At 38.5% G+C, this 18205-nt stretch overlaps 1 protein-coding gene across 1 annotated transcript; it reads left to right on the top strand.

Annotated features, from left to right (window-relative positions):
• The first annotated feature begins 83 nt into the window (after positions 1 to 83).
• On the top strand, positions 84 to 18017 carry TMF1 (TATA element modulatory factor 1). The gene is made up of 17 exons (XM_034066081.1): positions 84 to 304; positions 2707 to 3947; positions 5576 to 5679; positions 6571 to 6697; positions 7651 to 7756; positions 8391 to 8533; positions 8987 to 9153; positions 9304 to 9460; positions 9983 to 10075; positions 10688 to 10844; positions 11084 to 11276; positions 11589 to 11658; positions 11740 to 11832; positions 12661 to 12771; positions 13403 to 13549; positions 13981 to 14106; positions 14975 to 18017. The coding sequence occupies exons 1-17, from the start codon at positions 163 to 165 to the stop codon at positions 15116 to 15118; spliced, it is 3321 nt and encodes a 1106-aa protein (XP_033921972.1). The 5' UTR covers positions 84 to 162; the 3' UTR covers positions 15119 to 18017.
• The last annotated feature ends 188 nt before the right edge of the window (positions 18018 to 18205 follow it).

The raw sequence follows: 18205 nt of genomic DNA, 5'->3' as shown, positions 1-18205 counted from the left end.
CCCGCCCCTCCTGACGCGCGGCGGCCGGAGGGCGGTTGCGTGCGGCCTTGTTTGCGACGTGGAGCCTGGCGGCGGGGGCCGCTGCCTGCCCCGAGTCCGAGGGCCCCGCCGCCTCCCTGCTGGTGTCCCGGTGCTTCGGCGCGGGGCCGGGCGGTGTGGAGGATGAGCTGGTTCAACGCCTCGCAGCTGTCCAGCTTCGCCAAGCAGGCGCTGTCGCAGGCCCAGAAGTCCATCGACCGGGTGCTGGACATCCAGGCTGAGGAGAGCCCCTGGCCCGACGCCGTCATCCCCGATTACGGAGACGGTAAGTGTGGGGCGGCGGGCGGCCCAAGCCATGCCCTAGACCCCATGTGGGGCGGCCCGACCTGTCTTGCCCCTGCAGTGGGGCGGCGCCGGCTCTTTCCTTCCGCATTTTCCCCCCTCAGCCCGGTGGGGGGTTGCCGTGGTGCGGGTTTGACCGGCTCTCCCTCAGCGGGACGTCCCTCACAGGCGAGGGGGTATAGCGCTGGCAGCAAGCGGCAGCACAGGCCATAGCTGCTTATTGCGGCCAGTGTGTCATGCTGTTGTTGCATAGGCAGCACTAGGCTTCATTCCTGTATTTCTCAAGGCGGTATTTTTGTCTGCTGAGGGGCTAATAGGTATTAGAACCTGCTTAGTTAATAAAAAAGGGGAAACCATGTTCTTTTTTTCTGAGGCATGCATGAGGTTATCCTTTGTGACAGAGTAAAAGCTGAAAGTCCGGTCCTTCTAAATGAAGTTTCCACTGTTAGTGGTGTTAAATTCATAATCCTCTAACGTCTGTGGAAAGGAATGTGTTGGTGGCAGAATCGTCAGGGTTTAGTTGGGAGCAAGTGTCTGCTTTGTACCTGTGCTGATGTAGGACCTGAAAAAGTGACCAGTCTTGAGCTGCTGTTTGGAAATGAAAGGGCAAGAAAGGGCCCTCTCCTTGGGAACTTGCTTCTACTTTAAAGATAAGAATGAATAAAGAAAAGGATGGGAAACCAGGTCATCTGGAACTAGTGCCTTTATTGCAGCTATACCTAGAAGAAATGTGTGCATTTGTAGGAGGAGGCTGTTTGCAGGTATACTCACAGCAGAATTAGATTTCTGAAAACTGAAAGCTATAACAACCAAAAGTGGTTCCAGGCTGGTTTTATGGCTTTGTCCCTTTGCAGGAGCAGGGACTTGGCAGTCACTTCAGTAGTCCAAAGTCATCTTATATGACAGGAATTGTTTATAAAAGATTTTGTTGTGTTTAGTTTCTTAAAACTTTAGACTTGTCTAAACCAGTTTTCAATTTCATGTATACCTTAGTATGTGTAGTAGTTCTGTACTGCATAAGGAAAGCAGCAGAGATCAGTCTGCATCTGTTCTTAAGGGAAAACATTTGTTTTTGAAAGAGGTCATAATGTAATCAGTGTTACAGTTCTCTCAGAGCTTTTTCTTGAAGCTACTGATGCATGGACAAAGTAGTAATACATCAGATATTTGTAGTATTTTTGGCACGGAGAACGGTAATTATCTGAATTTGGGATCTTGAGGCCAACAGCTATCAACCGTTTTTGACAGTGGTAGTTTGCTTTAAGTGTTAGAACTTGGTGGGTTTTAATAGATGCTCCTGTATAAAGTAAGCTTATTTCGAAGTAGCCTGTAGTATGTTATGCAGAGTATGTTTGTAGGTACACAATCAAATTGGATATTATTTTTTTATTTGTCTTTCTTACTTGGGATGTTGCTGAAATTCTTATTATCCTTGCTGTTGACAAGTCCTGGAAAACCTGCAAGAAATACAATAATAGGAACTGTTGATGTTGGCTTGGGGCAGCTTCAGAACTAACCAGTTTGGTATTTCTCCACAGGAGAACTAAACTATCAGCTGGGCTGCTGACAGTGTGTGTTGTCAGCTTTGTGTTCTTCCTTGGTGTGTGAGGAAAAGCATGAAGCCTGTCACAAACTGAATGCGCAAGAATGCTTCTTATAGTGTAAATTCTACAGATATTTGAAGCTTTTTTTCTCCTCATGTTTTCTGTAATGGTGTGCGAAGTGTTTGTCTGTGTTATCTGCTACTGGCAGATAGCTTCTAAGATCAGTAGTTGTTTCATCCCTTTGTAATCTGTATAATTCTTTACTTTTACACTCCAGTTTTACAGACTGTTTCTGCCCAGCCTCCTCTCACTGCAGGGAGCAGGAGGCCACATTCCCTTTCTCTTGTTCCCTTTGCAAAGGAAATTCTTGCTTTCTGTGCCCAGATAGGCTTCAGACTTGCTTTAGGAATGCTGTGTTGTTTGTTTCACCTTCTCAGACACGTCTCTCCATCTTCTTTCTGAAATCCTCACTCTTGGAATTTACTGTAATTGTGTACAGTGTAATTTGTGTATGGTTTCTTTCTGTCTTTGTTACTTTTTAAGAGGGAAGGAGCAAGTTGGTTCCATTTAGGTCCCACTTTCTAGAGGTGTCTTTGTCCACCTAAAATTTTAGAATTACTTTGCGTCTCCCTTAAGCTTCTTTTGCTTTATTTAAAAATCAGTTCCAACCTTTTTAAGGAATTAGTAAGGAAAATTATGCTAATTGTGATGATATATTAATTTGAAGTTAAATGTTATCAAAACCATTTTTTTCTGAACTGTTGCGTATAAAGTGACAAATACTAAAAAATAATACATTTTAAGTGTTCTTTGCCTATCTCTTTCTTTTTTACTGTTCTAGGAACAAATTCTCTCATAAGTGGAGGATGGGATACATCTTCCTGGGGCTTAAGTTCAAATGCAGAACCACAGAATCAGCCAGCATCACCAACAGCAATCACTAAGCCAGTGAGGAGGACGGTAGTAGATGAATCTGAAAACTTCTTCAGTGCCTTTCTCTCTCCGACAGATGTTCAGAGCATACAGAAAAATCCAGTGGTGTCCAAACCTCCAGCCAAATCACAGCGACCCAAAGAGGAGGTGAAAAGCACTTTAAAGGAGTCTCAGCACCCCAGTCAGGCAGAAGTACCAGTGACGACAGAGGCAGAAGTGAACGATTCCTCTGTAGCTGGCTTAGAAGACTTGAAAAACCTTGATATTGCTAAGGAGGAATTAGAAGAGAATTCTGTGCTTGAATCTAATGTTAAGCGTGAAGAAAGTACAAATGAAATTACTGACAAAAAGGTGTCTGCTCTAAATTTGGAAGTACCTGAAGAACCTGTAAATGAAAAATCCAGTGTAGAAGGGGATGGAACAGGAGGTGCACCAGATAGCACTTTGCAGCCTCTTAATGCAGGTACAAAAGACACGGGTTTGGAAACCCGGGAGCGAAAGACTGAAGACAGGCAAAGCAATACACCCTCACCTCCCGTTAGCACTTTCTCCTCGGGGACATCCACAACTAGTGATATTGAAGTTCTAGACCATGAAAGTGTAATAAGTGAGAGCTCAGTAAGTTCGAGACAAGAAGCTGCAGATTCAAAATCCAGTCTCCATCTAATGCAAACATCATTTCAGCTTTTATCTACGTCTGCCTGTGCAGATTATAATCGTTTAGATGACTTTCAGAAAATGACCGAGAGCTGCTGCTCCTCTGATGCTTTTGAAAGAATTGATTCCTTTAGTGTACAGTCTTTAGATAGTAGAAGTGTAAGTGAAATAAATTCAGATGATGAGTTATCAGGCAAGGCTTCTGCTTCAGCATCTGTTGCTGTCAGCCCTTCTGCGCCAAAGACAGAAACGGTTGATGCCCTGAAAAATACATCTGAAAACTTGAATGATGCTCCTGTGTTACATGCTGAGGAAGCTGAGATGGAAGAGAGCGGGAGAAGTGCAACCCCTGTTAACTCTGAGCAGCCAGATGTTTTGGTTGCTGCTGTGCAAACTGCTGAAGAACAAGTTGTGAAAGAGGAGACGGAGCTACAGCTGGATGCTGCTGCTGAAGCATCAGAAGAGGACACTGAAAAGCAAGAGCTCAAAAAGGTAACTGCAAAATATGTTTTGCAATCACAGTCTTTAATTACAAATGAAACTCCTGCCTTACACAGGTATTAGCTGCACCTTATTTGAATGAAGTAATTGATGCTGAACTACCTTACCTTACAGAAAACTGTCCTTGGTAGTTTGGAGTGGAATAATACTCATGAATTTTCTGGTCAGATCGTTTGGCCTAATCCATCTAGTTGTCATTGCTGTAGATCGTGAGTAACACTAGCAAACAGGAAGCCTTGATTGATCAAATGTGTTATTTTAATTCTTTGGTGTGAAAGGTGGAAGAGATTCCTTCAAGTTTTTACATTTCAATCATGAAGCTACAAGCCTTGAGGATTTCAGCAATAATCAAGATAATATTTTGTAGTCCCACCAGACTTAAACTGTCAAAATCTGCTTACATTGCAGGACATTATGCATGTTCTTTGAGGATATCAGTGGTTAGTGTAAATAAGACCTTTTTACTGGTAAATTAATATTTGCTTTTAGCAGAAATAATCTTTACTTTTAAAGAGAGGTTGCCCTAGGCTTGTTAATGAAAAAGATGAGCATAGTTATGGATAGTGAGTAGATTAAAAGAAATCTGTATGGCTAGTTTAGATAGACAACTACAAATGTGGCAAAGTAGGATACTCAAGTGTATGGAAGGCTAAAACTAGAGCTTTGAAGCAGTGTTTTTTGTCGAGTTCTGCCAGTGTATTGTGTGCATTATCTTCCATTTCCTTTGTCACCTTCCTGTCCCCCTATTCCTGTTTTTAATTTGAGCTCCTTTGACCTATGTTTTGCTCTGTTCCTTCACATGTTTCTTTGCTCAAAGTCTGTGTGCCTGATGCATGGCATGAATGGCCTTGCAGTGTAGGCATGTTTGCAATACTGGTGCTGCTTCTGGTAGTAATAAGGGAAAAGCAATTGCTTATGGGAGTTCATAAAACCCGAATGCAATCTGTGTTTTAAGGAAGGCATTTTTTGTGTGTAAATTATACAGAATGTCAGTGTAAATTCCTTAAGGAGCTCTATGAGCAGTTATCTCTAAGTTTTCCTGACATAAATGATTATACATTGTGCACAGTAGTAATAATGGACCAGTGTAAATTCTGTCTTTCAGTGGCCATGTTAAGCTACACTTAGAGAATATGTTTCATTTGCTTATATCATATTTACATCTATGTTTGTGTGTTATTTCTCTATATTTAGCTTTACAAAATCTAGTATTAAGAAATATATTGATGGTATGATGTAAGAGCTCTTGACCCTGAAATTTTTCTTCCCTCATCTGATGCTGTTTTGCTAATATGCTCTAACATTCACTAAAGAGACCTTCCAAGGTCAATTGTTCTGTGATTCTGTAAAGAGTGGTATAAAGAGCACTGGGAATCTTAATGGTTAGTGTTAGCTATAGTTGTATAGGCTGTCTTGTGTTTAGATAGTGCTTAGTTTTAAATTAATGTGGCAGAAACATGGTAATCTTCAGTGACTTTTACCTTTAATTCCTAGAAACATTGACAAGTTCAGCTTTAAATAGTTTTGGGAGGGAGTGGTGTGGGGAAAGGGGAAGCCTGTCCCTCTTGTGTTTTAGTTGTCCTATTCATCTGATCTTTATCTTTAAAAATATTGTCCAGATGATTGATTCCTTAACTGAGAAACTGGAGAAGAGGGAAATACAGTTATTAAGTACTAGTAAAGAAAAGGCGTGCCTGGAAGAAGCTTATGATAACCTAAAAGAGTAAGTATGAAAATACAGTAGTGGGTGTAACTGTAACTTTATTGTAATGCAATTGCTAGACAATATTGTAAAACAAGTAGCTGTATAAATAGAACAAAGGTTGCAGGAGATGTGTACTGTTTGGGAAAGGTGGGAATAATGATTGCATGTGCTGTGATGGGATTGTTTTTTTTTTGAAGACACATTATTTCTTGGGGCCAAAATCTCTTTTGGGAAGAGGCTACTGAAAGGTTTCTCAGTAAGTAAGAATTGGAATGACAAACAGATGTGTACAGCCAGGCTTGGTTTTTAATAAAGGTCTTTGTTTTAAGACTAGATTCAGCTGTTAAGGGAGACTGACTTTTCTGATACAGATGAATGAACCAGATTTACTAAATAATTTGCCCCCTAAAATATAAGCAGTGGAAGCGTGGTAGACGGGCTGGTTGTAGGGAAAAACCTGAATTGATTATTTAATTCTGTTAAAATTAAAAGAGAAAATAAAATAAAAGTTGGGTTTACCAGTTTACTGATCAAATACCAAGTTTAGAAATGTACAGTTAATATGTGAAGGTATTAATGACTAAGTTGGTCTTAAAAATACATTTAATCATTTGCCTTGTATATGATCCAGACTATGGTTAATCAGAAAGAACTTGATTAAGGGGCGAAACGTTTAAGATAAATAAAACATTTAACTATTTTTGTGGGTAAATTACTGAATTAATAAAAATCTTTGATTAGTACTTCTAATATGGACATGGGGTCTTTTGACTTCTGGTTAATATGTAAAATGAAAGCAAACAAACAAAACAAAACACATTTATAAATGCATTTAGGATAACCTATTGCAAACTTCTTGGAATGTCCCATAACCATGCAACTGTCCTGAAATGTGAATTTTAAATGTAGTGAAATGTTTAGAATGAAAGAAGAGAGCAGTAGCCTTTCATCTCTCAAAGAGGAGTTTGCTCAGCGGATTGCTGATGCTGAGAAGAAGCTCCAGCTGGCCTGCAAAGAACGAGATGCTGCTAAAAAGGTAATTTGGCTTCATAGTGAAATTAATTTTTTTATTTTAGGACACACATTTCTTGAGGTAAATTAATAAAAAATTAAGCTAGGGAAAAGCATGTGACCAACAGGTGCTGTCTCACAGTATTAGTAACTGTTGTAAGCTGATTCTGGCCTTCCAGGCTGCTTGTTATTTCCTTGTGTTGACACATAAATTCCTGCAGCCATGTTGTGAACCACATTAAGGAACACAGTGAAGTCAAAGTTAGTCTGGTTTGGGAAGAAGTTTTAACATTTTCTCTTATTTACCTTGTACCTGTAAAGGCATTTGCATTGGGGTGAGGAAGAAGAATGGCCTGGGGATGTGGAGAGGTGGAGAAGAAAGAGATAGGCTTTTTTAGAGGATTAACTGGGAGGAAAATTAAAGACTGATGGCAAATTGGTTTGGAATGAGCAAAGAAGTCTGCAGCAGCAAAGTTTATAGAGTTTAAATGGTCTTGACCTGGTATGACAGTATTACATTTCTTGATCTTATTGCTAGTCTGCAAAAAGCAAACTCCAGTCTGCAACTGGAAAAAAACACATTTTTAACAGTTGTTTGGTCACTGTTTCTGTCACTATATTTGCACAGTAGTACATTGAAATAGAAAAATATCTGATATGTCTGTATGAGTAGAAGTCTCTTTTTACTGTATTGATAAAGTTTAAAGTACAGAAACATAAATGAAAGGAGAAGTTGGAACAAATTATACAGAGGTTTTATGGAGCCTCAATCTTTGGAGGCTTTAAAACTTGATGGAATAAGGCTCTGAGCAATCTGGTTTGATCAGATAATCTCCAGAATTCTCTTCCAACCTAAATTGTTTTCAGAGAAAAGCCTTTTGAGAAGTAGAGAAAGAAAAGGTGATCAGTAACTTACTATGTGTTCCTCCATAAATATATTTTAATAAATGATCCTAAGTATTTTATCCTATTATTTAGGAAATGAAGACTGTTAAAGAAGAATTGGCAACTAGACTTAATACCAATGAAACTGCTGAATTGCTAAAAGAAAAAGAAGAGCAAATCAAAGGATTAATGGAGGAAGGTAAGAATTAAAGTATTTCAATAGTAAAATTTCGGAATACTTTGAAATGTGCTGCCTTCACATATGAGCATCCTTTATGTGGGAAAAAACGCAACCTCTGAAGCATGTTTCTGAACATTTGAACCACTTAGTTAATAGCAAAGAACAACAGGAGGGGTCAGTCAGATGCCGATGGCTAGGGGGTACTTCCTGCAGTGTGTATGAAAAGGTGCTGCGAGATAAAACCAGCGTGCAACGCAACACGGTGTCCTATTCATCAGTAATCTAACTAGGGAATTGCTCAGGGAATTTCTACAGTGTCTCCCTTAATGATTTTTAGGTTTGGAAGCAAAATGCACTCACTAAATGAACAGGCCATTTTGGTTTGGGTTTTTTTTCCTGATAGTGATGAGCTCATTTGCTTTACTATCAAAACCTGTAATTGCCCATCCTCTCACTGTAGCTTAGGGCAACAAGGTCATCTTGGGATAAGGTGGATTTAAAACATAAGAACTTGCATGGAAAAATGTAGAAGTGTTTCCATACACATTTGATTATTATTTTCATGGGACTGAAGAGCTGGGGGAGGTGTGAGTAAAGAGAGTTCATAGAATAAGAACAATGTGCACTAGCTTCATGTTAACTTTTTTCACAGGAGAAAAGCTTTCCAAACAGCAGCTGCACAATTCCACCATTATAAAGAAATTAAGAGCCAAAGAGAAAGAGAGAGAAAATGTTAACACAAAACAGACCAAAAAGATTAAGGAGATGGAAGAGGAGTTGCAGCATTTAAAACAGGCAAGATGTTTGTTTCTTTTGGGCTTGTTGGGTTTTTTTTCCACTTTTTCCATGATCTGCAAAGTAGCCCTTTGGGGGAGGTTCTTGATTGATACTGTTTTGTTTTCTTGGAGACTTCTCTGTTTTGTATTATTGGAACACTGAGGTGTGATCTCTGTATATGCTTTCAGAGCAGTTTAAAACTAAGGTCATGTATGTCTTTCCAACTGCTTGTTTGCACTTTCACTGCTGGTTATCATGTGGGTTGACCAGATTCAGTACATGAAATTTGAGTTGGAAAACCTATACCAGCAAAATTTGGGTAGGGTTTCTTTGCTTGTTCACGGATTGAATAGACTTTACAAGCAGTGGACCCAGTCTGAGAACTGCCACAGTTGACATTGTCCTTGGTTGGCATTGTCTACCTTTTCTACTGGGATTAGTCTCATGCTTCTTGTTTGCACTCTTTAATAGGTGCTTGATGGCAAGGAAGAGCTTGAGAAGCAACATCGGGACAGCATTAAACAGCTAAACAGTGTTGTGGAGCGACAAGAAAAGGATCTTGCTAAACTTCAAGCAGAAGTGGGGGACCTAGAAGAACGCAACAGAAGTGTCCAGGCAGCACTTGACAGTGCATATAAGTAAGCAAATATTTGTGTGCCCTTCTTCAGCCATACATTCAGCTTTTGTGAAATGTAAATACATAGTAAAGCTATTTGCAAAGTCACTGTTGGCATTGTGTAAACTGTAAATGCATTGTTTTGGTTTGGCTTGGTTTTTTTCCTCCCTAGGGAACTTGCAGATCTTCATAAAGCTAATGCTACAAAGGACAGCGAGGCACAAGAAGCAGCTTTAAGTCGGGAAATGAAGGCAAAGGAGGAGCTTGGGTTAGCTTTGGAGAAGGCCCAAGAGGAGGCTCGGCAGCAACAAGAAGCTTTGGCAATTCAGGTGGGTCTGAAATGCAATGAATAGAACTTTGTCATTGAAGAAATTAATGTTCACATGGTGTGCGCACCTGACATAATGAACCAGATGCAGTATAAGGAGAAACTTGTGTTTGTGTACTTAGCAAATACCCAGTGGATATTTTTCCTATTAACTTGTTCAGCCTAGTGGTAGTTGTGCTGAGCTTCAAAGTATTAAATTTGTTTGTGGTAGTTGTGCTAAGCTTCAAAGTATTAATTTTTTTTAAAAATACATTTAATTTGTCTAAATGAATGTACTTGGGCGGGACTATGTTGAGTTTGTAGTGCCCTTACCATGATGCAGAGTTCAAGGCATTTAGTTAGACAAAATTGTCAGTAGTAGATAAATCTGTGTAACTATTTATATGCCTGCAAAACTTAAGCTTTTACCTTGTCAAGAGACATAACCTGTCTGGCAGTGGTTAAACTGGTACAGGACTGTAGCAGTGAATAGGTGGTACTATAACTTCTGGAAGAAATTGGTGACAATGTCTTGTTTATTTAGGTGGCGGACCTAAGGCTGGCGCTGCAACGTGCAGAACAGCAGGCAGCAAGGAAAGAAGACTATTTACGTCAGGAAATTGGTGAATTACAACAGGTACTATAGCAAATAGGTGATCCAAATTGTGTTTTCAAGGAGGGCTTCTAAAAACTGAAAATAAAATGCTGTGGTGACATTAATAGCCTGAAAGAGAGGCTTTGTCTTCCTGTTACCTGTGGTATTTGTCCTTTGTAGAATAACAGTGAAAATGTTAAAAATGTTTTTTTAATCACATAGTGAAAACAAAATAATATTTTTTATGATGCCTCATAAGTGGAATTCTGTCCTTCTAGTATAAGCTGTTACATTTGTGGTAGACCTCTAAAATTGCTAGCATATATGTTTTAGAAGACTCTTTAGCTGCTTCTTAGGAATATTTTTACCATTCTTAATATTCAGAAGATAGATTGTTGCCAAAGTGTTTCAAGAGATGTCCAGAGGACTGGATATTTCTGGACTGTTCCAGCACGTCTAAAAATCTTTAAGCTTCTATCTTGGAATTTCATACTTTATTACAATTTGAACAAATGGATATTAAAGCATAAAGCAATTGTAAAGCAGTAATTTTGGAATGTAAAGCAACTGTGCTGTGTTTAGCTGAATTCTCTATTAATCTTGCAATCCATCATATGATTTTAAAGCTTAAATATAATTAATCTGTGATTTCAGAGACTCCAAGAAGCAGAGAGCCGGAACCAAGAACTAAGTCAAAGTGTTACATCAGCTACACGGCCACTTCTTCGTCAGATAGAAAATCTGCAAGCCACACTGGGAGCACAAACCTCTGCATGGGAAAAGCTTGAAAAGAACCTTTCTGACAGACTTGGTAAGATGTTTTTAGCTTTTACTGAACTGTGAGGCTCTTGGAGATGTGAGATAGCTGAAGGTAACTGAAAAGGGCTTAACACTTGTCCAAAGTGCAGGTAGTGGATCAAGAGAGATGAGCACTAAATGCTTTCCTGTAAGGAGATGGTGTGGGGAGTATTCTGTCAAGATTCTTGGACATGTACTATAGATGTTTGATCAAAAAAGTTAAATTTCATGTTTTTCTTGACTTACTATTAGGTGAGTCTCAAACTCTTCTAGCAGCAGCTGCTGAGAGAGAGCGGGCTGCTACAGAAGAACTTCTTTCTAATAAAATTCAGATGTCTTCTACTGAATCTCAGAATAGTCGTTTAAGGCAAGAAAATACACGCCTTCAAGCTCAGCTGGAAGTGGAGAGAAATAGATTGAAGAAAATGGAAAATGAAAACAGTAGGTGAGCTGTATTTTTGGTTAACAAATTACAGTGAAATGCAGTAAGTCTTGTTTTGTGTAACTGTATCAGATGTCCTTCGAAGTTGGAAGACTTGATTCTTTTGAGTGCTGATAGGACTATGCAAAACGTTGACCTCTGTTGGTAGAGTTGCTCAACTTGTCAAGGGTATTTTGTTATGTGCTAAAAATTGAAGCATGTTACTTTTATAATTTTTTTTAGTCTTGAAGCTATGTTTGTTTTAAAAGCATATGAATCTAAAGTAAACACAGAATGCTTATTTACCGGCATTCTCTGCCTCTTTCATCAATGTAGGTATGAGGTTGAACTAGAAGGGCTCAAAGATGAGTATGCAAAAACCTTGGAAGATGCAAAGAAAGAAAAGGTATTGCCTACTTCACCTTTAATCTATGTTACTGTTGAAATCTTAAGTAACAGGAGGTTAACAGACTATTTATTCTTGTAGACACTGCTGGCTACTCAGTTAGAAATGGAGAAGATGAAAGTTGAACAGGAAAGAAAGAAGGCACTTTATGTGCAAGAAGCAGCAAAAGAGAAGGTACCAAAACCTAACATTTCAATTCAATCTTGTTGACACTGTCATTAATTTAGTAGATATATGGAACCTGAAACTGTCACAAGCAGCAAAGTGCACTTTAGAGGGAGTACAGTGTGTGCTGTCAGCCTGGGCTTTAAGAACTTGGCTGGATTCCTGCTTTGTGTTTCACATGACTATGTATAATGTACTACCTGCTCTCCAGCTAAGTAGTCACAAGTCACAGAACAGTCCTCAATAACCAGTAACTTTGTTACTGCTAAATAGCACTTGATACTTAAGTAAATCTGTTTCTATTACTGTTTTTTACCATCTCCTGTTCCAAAATCTAAGTGCTTTATCCTTCAGAGGCTAGCATACTTTCAGATACTGCCAGTACAAGGAGATTAGTCTGTTTCAAAGTGTATCAGTAAAGTATTAGTATGTGAGAAATCTTGGAATTTAATGCATAGAATAAAAAAACCCAAAGACAATTCTAAAAGGAGACATACTTCTGGGTTTAAGACTTTCCTGTGATAACTTTGGGCATACAGAACTGCCTCTGAATCTCCCCTGCTACTTTAGAGAGAAATTCTTTTGGTGTGATTTGCATCTTGTCTTCATTTCCTGAGAGAAACTGAACGTAGGCTTTAAGTGTTTGTAGCACAGAAATTCTTCATTGTTGAACTTTCATGTTTTAAGGATGGGGGAAGGGGAAATGTTATCTGTCACATTGTGTTCTGTGTGGTGGTGGTGGAAAAGGGCACTTTGTCCTTCACAGGATCTGTCTTTCACTGTCTTGTAACTATTGTTTTTTATCTCACTGGTGATGTTTTGTGGGTGTTTTTGAAGGATCGGAAGTCATTTACAGTTGAAACGGTTTCAAGTACCCCAACTATGTCACGTTCTAGTTCCATAAGTGGAGTTGACATGGCAGGACTTCAGACATCTTTCCTCTCTCAGGTATAATCTATCAATAATATTGGCTTTTTTTTGACACATTGCTTTCTTTTCTCATTAGGAAGTTTGTTAATGTAAAAAATGTATATTGACCTTAGACAAGGTAATTCCTATGCAGAAACATCTAAAACCTGCTTATGAGATGTCTGTTATTGTACAACATCTGTGAAAGACAATGCAAAACTACAGCTTTTATTGCAGGGTGTAACATATTATGTGTGATGCTGAGCTCACACCTAGAAGAACTGACTAACACTAGTTGGAGTCAAATCAATTGTTTTATTTTTAGTAGCAATCCTGGCTTAGGGCACAACCCTGCTCTGAGGTGGTATCACAGACTGTTGTGGTCTCTGTGAAGTCTATTGCTTCTGCTGCTTTCCTGTGGATAGTTAGTGACGTCTACATCAAATGGCAGTTGTATAGGTGACACGAGAACCTGCTACTAAGGAGCTATCTCAGATTGTACTTATTAGCCTTAAGCTTTTGTTTTAAAACCAAACTTCAAGCATTGAAATGCTTGCCTAGTAACAGTATAATTTTAAACCTTAAATGATGCAGTACTTCAGGACAAGGAAGATTTCGAAGTGTGCACATTTCTGTCAGATTTTAAGCTTCTCTAACCTTTTGTTTGTAGGATGATCCTCATGATCACTCCTTTGCGCCAGTAGCTACTGGTGGGAACAATCTTTATGAAGCTATAAGGATGGGAGCAGGTTCAAGTATAATTGAAAACCTTCAATCCCAGCTAAAACTAAGAGAAGGAGAGATTTCACATCTACAGGTACTGTAGTTATTCCTACATAACCAAAAACAGCATTTTTAAGTGTAAGCACTAATGCAATCAATATTATATTGCTGGTTTTACATACAAGAAGCTTAGTTCCTCTCCCCACAGCAGACCACATTCACTCTTCCTCTTTCATGACAATTTTGTTATTGTCATGTCCAGAACAGCCACTGGAGGTATGTGTAGGGATGACCAAGAAAAGGATTTCTTGCTTCCTTTTTTTTGTTTTGGCAAGGCCCTATCCAGAAAGCTTAATTTGTCTGCCTGCAAAAGAATGAATCCCAAACCACTGGTCAGCTTTGAGTGCTCCCAAGGTGCTGGCTTAAGAAAGTGCTTTAATTACCATATCAAAATACTTTGATGTAGTGTTTTATAAATATGATAAATTCTTTCCTCCTTCTAATTGTTAAAAGTGTTTATCTTAGCTGGAAATTGGAAACCTTGAGAAAACTCGATCAATAATGGCAGAAGAGCTGGTTAAATTAACAAATCAAAACGATGAACTTGAAGAAAAAGTGAAGGAAATACCAAAATTACGTGCCCAGTTAAAGGTAAGTGTATTCCTGTTGGAAATCTGATGTAAAATTGGCATATTTGTAGTTGTGGTGTTTTCTTAGTAATACCCCTGTTGATTTAGGATTGTATTCAAATCTGTCCCAAGTCATGAATGACTGAAGAGCCTGGTCAGGGGTTTTATATAGTAGAATGTGAAAGTGCCTCCTCCATCACTAAGTAGTCATTTCAAAATGCATTTGTTAGAAATGTGTGCTGTGCATAAGATTGCATATTCTATCAGGGAGAGAACTTTGTTTTTTTGTTTATCTCACTGAAGTCTGGAAGTGGTCTTTTAGTAAAGGGGCTGTTTTGATAAATAGCATGGATTTATTAGAGATTGATGCAGAAGATGAATGATTGTGCAGTAGTAATACAGGTAATAAGTCAGATATTTTGATCCTCTGAATGTGTAAGAACTTAAATACTGGAAATAGTTTTGGAATAATTTTGGAAATTATAATTGTTTTATAAATACAGAATATTAAATTTCCCAGTGAAATACTTCACTATATGTGGTTATTCCTGTAGTAAAACTGTTGGCTGTTTACTTACTGGTTTTAATGCTTATAGTAGTTGAACTTCAAGGTGCTTCAGTATGTTCTCTGAATCCAGAGTAATTCTTTGTCATCAAGGATCTTTGTCATTGGAACATCTTCCTCTTATATCTGGAGTATAAATCTAGCCATGTTCAGAGAGTCAAAACATAAAGGGTTTTTTGAAGAGTTTGCTCTATGCTTCACTCTGAAGCACTTATACTTTGATAACATAACTACACTTGTTTTCCCTAGTAGTGTAAAACGTTATCATAGCATCAGCTTCTTAAAGGTGAAAACCAGTCAGATAACAAACAACGTTTCCTTGCAGGATTTGGATCAAAGATACAACACAATTCTTCAGATGTATGGGGAGAAAGCAGAGGAAGCTGAAGAGCTCCGGCTAGACCTCGAAGATGTGAAAAACATGTACAAGACTCAGATAGATGAACTTTTAAAACAGAGACAAAATTAAGTCCTGCTGGAACTCTTTAACATTATATGATAACAGACTGTAAAGAAAATTGTTTATGTAAATGCTGAATTTAAATGTCTTGTAAAAACCCCAACTGTATTATAGAAAATGTGACTATATAATAGAGTTCATATGTTGACAAAAATCAATGCTTCAAGTGTCTTGTACTGTCTGCAGTTAAATTATTTGTACAATATTTAATGTTTTTTTTTTCAGTCATCCCTTTATTTAAGTTTCTGCTGATGGGTGGATCATTTTAGTTATAAACAGTAGCAGCAATGATGATTGTTACCTCATGAGACAGCACTGGAAGGCAGGAGTTTTACTAAAGCAGCCCTTGATTCATAAACTCTGTATCTATGAAAATTACATTAGGAGTTTTTCTTAAGTGTTCTTAATAGGAGCTTTTCTAAAACCTCATCAGTTAATTTTTAATAGCAAAATAGCAGTGGCTTGCTGTCTGAAACAGAACTGATGGATATTTTTATGGCAGGAAAACTCATACTTGCGACATCTGAACCTTAAGATGATAATTCTCTGCCCTTAGCCAAATCAGGTTAGTCTGTTTTACACTAAGTCCTCTAAAGCAAAGCCTGAGGCTCAGATGAGACTATAAATTACATCTTCATCTTGCATATTACTTGTGTTGTTTCATGAGCTGTCTAGAGACAGCAGCTCTGCTTGTAACTCACATGTGTTTAATTTTAACATCAGAAAGCTGAACTATTCAATATTTATTCTAGACTTGGATGCTGATTTTTTAGCAGTAGTTAAGACAGTTCAGAAGAATGCAGAAAATGACGGCTATTTTTTTCTTTCTGTTACTTGCTGCTGTTCTCATGGTTCCTTGTATGTAAGTGGCAAGGTTTAAAGTTACTGCAGAATTGTACTGTGACTTAATATAGTTTTCATGTAAGTCTCCAGTGGCTGCAACATATTTCTCATGCCATTCCTTGGGCAAGGTATTGGTCAAATAGCATCCACATGGCTTGAAGTTTAGCTACATTTTCGGTAATGTCTGAGGAAACATTTGAATTGGACCCTTGGGAATGTTGAGAATCGGGGGAAGACGCTTGTGTCTTCCTCCCTGCATTCCAGACAGCAAATATTTAACTGCATTGCAGAATTGTAGCCGTGATGGGTACTTGGGTGAACTACTCAGCAGTCAAAATTCCTTGCTTATCATACTGTTGCCTCTACTGGGAGAGGGTTTTTTCACATCTGTGCGAGTTCTAATTTGTGTTAGAGAAGTCTGTTCCTGCTTGTGTGTTCAGTGGCCTGAGAAAGAGACAAGGGATGTGAATAATGAGAAATTGCTCATGGAGAAGAGCTGCTCAGGAATATGATGTTTCTATGGGTGCTGGGGATTTGTTCCTCACTGTGAGAACAGTCAGTCACTGAAGTTACACAGGCAAGGGTATGTTCATGGAAAAGCTTAGTTCAGCTTGAGGTTCAGGCATTTATTCTGAAGATTTCAATAAAGCCAGAGAGCAAGAACACTAAAATTTGTCTTAACTCCCTATTTGTCATAGAAACCCTTTTCTTTTCATGGGGAGGTAGGAAGGAGCTGCCCTTTTACTGCCTTCATTTTAGTTGTGGAAACCATTTTTGTTCTAAACCATTTTTCTTCTAAAAGCTCAGAATTTAACACTTTGCCTTCATATTTGAAGCACGGTTGATCACTTTAAGTTTCAACTCCCACTTCCCCCCCAAAAAACCCAATATAACCCAGTCCATATAACATCACTTGTTGGAACTTACTGATTTGCTGTGTGCTACAATTCTGATATGCAAATGTGAGATGTTCAGCCTTTTCTTAAAAACTAAAACCAACCTGATACGGTGTTCAAAGGTTAGAAATCCTATTCAGCTTTACTGCAGTGAATAAAATGCTGATTTTGACCATTTTGTTACAGTCTTGATAGACAAATAGAGCACTTAAGGAATTTGGTCTATTGCTGACAGTGCTTTTAAAGGTAACATTACCCATGTAAGGTGTGAGTAGCTTCAGGTCTGACACCGGTGCAGTTGTGACTATCTTGGGTTTTCCAAAAGAGCTTAGGTAAAAAGGAGCTTTTAACATGCAGTCAGCATTAACTGGTTTAGATACAAAAGCACTTGTCAGAGTACTAGATATTTAAACTTACAAAAGTTAGATGTAAATAGTTATGTTGACTATTTTTTGATTCTTACTCTCATTCAGTGCAACCTTTACTATCACATGAGAATCAGATGGCCTATGGGTCATCATCAAAGCCTTAGAGAACAAAGTGCTAACATAGACTTGTAATCTGGTTGAGTCATCTTTGGTATAAATCTTGGATGCTTGTTTTGAAGAAACATTAATGTCTGTTTGGCCACCTTAAGGTCATTGCTACTACTGAGATTGCAGAATGAAAGAAGTTGAGTCTGGTGCTGTTTAAATGTATTGGTTTAGAATATTCCTTCTGAAAGCAACTAACTTATACCTCATTTTCACTGCATGTACAAGTGTGAAGTACTGCTGTTTAAAGGCTTACTCGATATATACTCTGCAGAGAGGGCTTATTTCTCAGTCTGTGGGAGGTAATGGAAGGTGGTGTCAGTGGGTTTGGATGAGGTGTAGAATGCACTGGTACTCACTTCTTGGGGCACTGCTGTGTCCTCGATAGATGCAGGAGATGATGTTCAATATCCTACATGCTCATATGTAAGAGAGAAGGTTTGCTTTTTATTTTTTTGTTCTGCTCTAAGTTTGTTGCAATTCATGTACATGTGTTTTATGAAGGGCTGTAATGATCCTGGGTATGGAATGAAAAGGGTTGTCCCATGGTTAAATTGAACCCCTGGGTTTCTAGTTGTAAAATGTGTATAGAATTGTAAAAAGCATGGGGCTGGGTGAAATAAAACTTTGTGCTAAGAGTGTGCTCTGGTTCTCTGAGAAAAAGACTTAAATATAGTTTTGTGAGGGGTGGATGTGCATGAACCTGGTGCTATAAAAGAATCCTGCTCAAGTTAGAAGATAAATGCAGTTTGAATTTAGAATTACAAATGACAGTGAAACTCTTACGGTGTTACGGGTGGTGAGGTGTGAGAGGCTGGTTTATT

This window comes from Melopsittacus undulatus, chromosome 9 (genome assembly GCF_012275295.1).
Source record: "Melopsittacus undulatus isolate bMelUnd1 chromosome 9, bMelUnd1.mat.Z, whole genome shotgun sequence".
Lineage (NCBI taxonomy): Eukaryota > Metazoa > Chordata > Aves > Psittaciformes > Psittaculidae > Melopsittacus > Melopsittacus undulatus.
The sequence above is the reverse complement of the archived record's forward strand: the minus strand, read 5'-3'. Positions and strand labels throughout refer to the sequence as shown.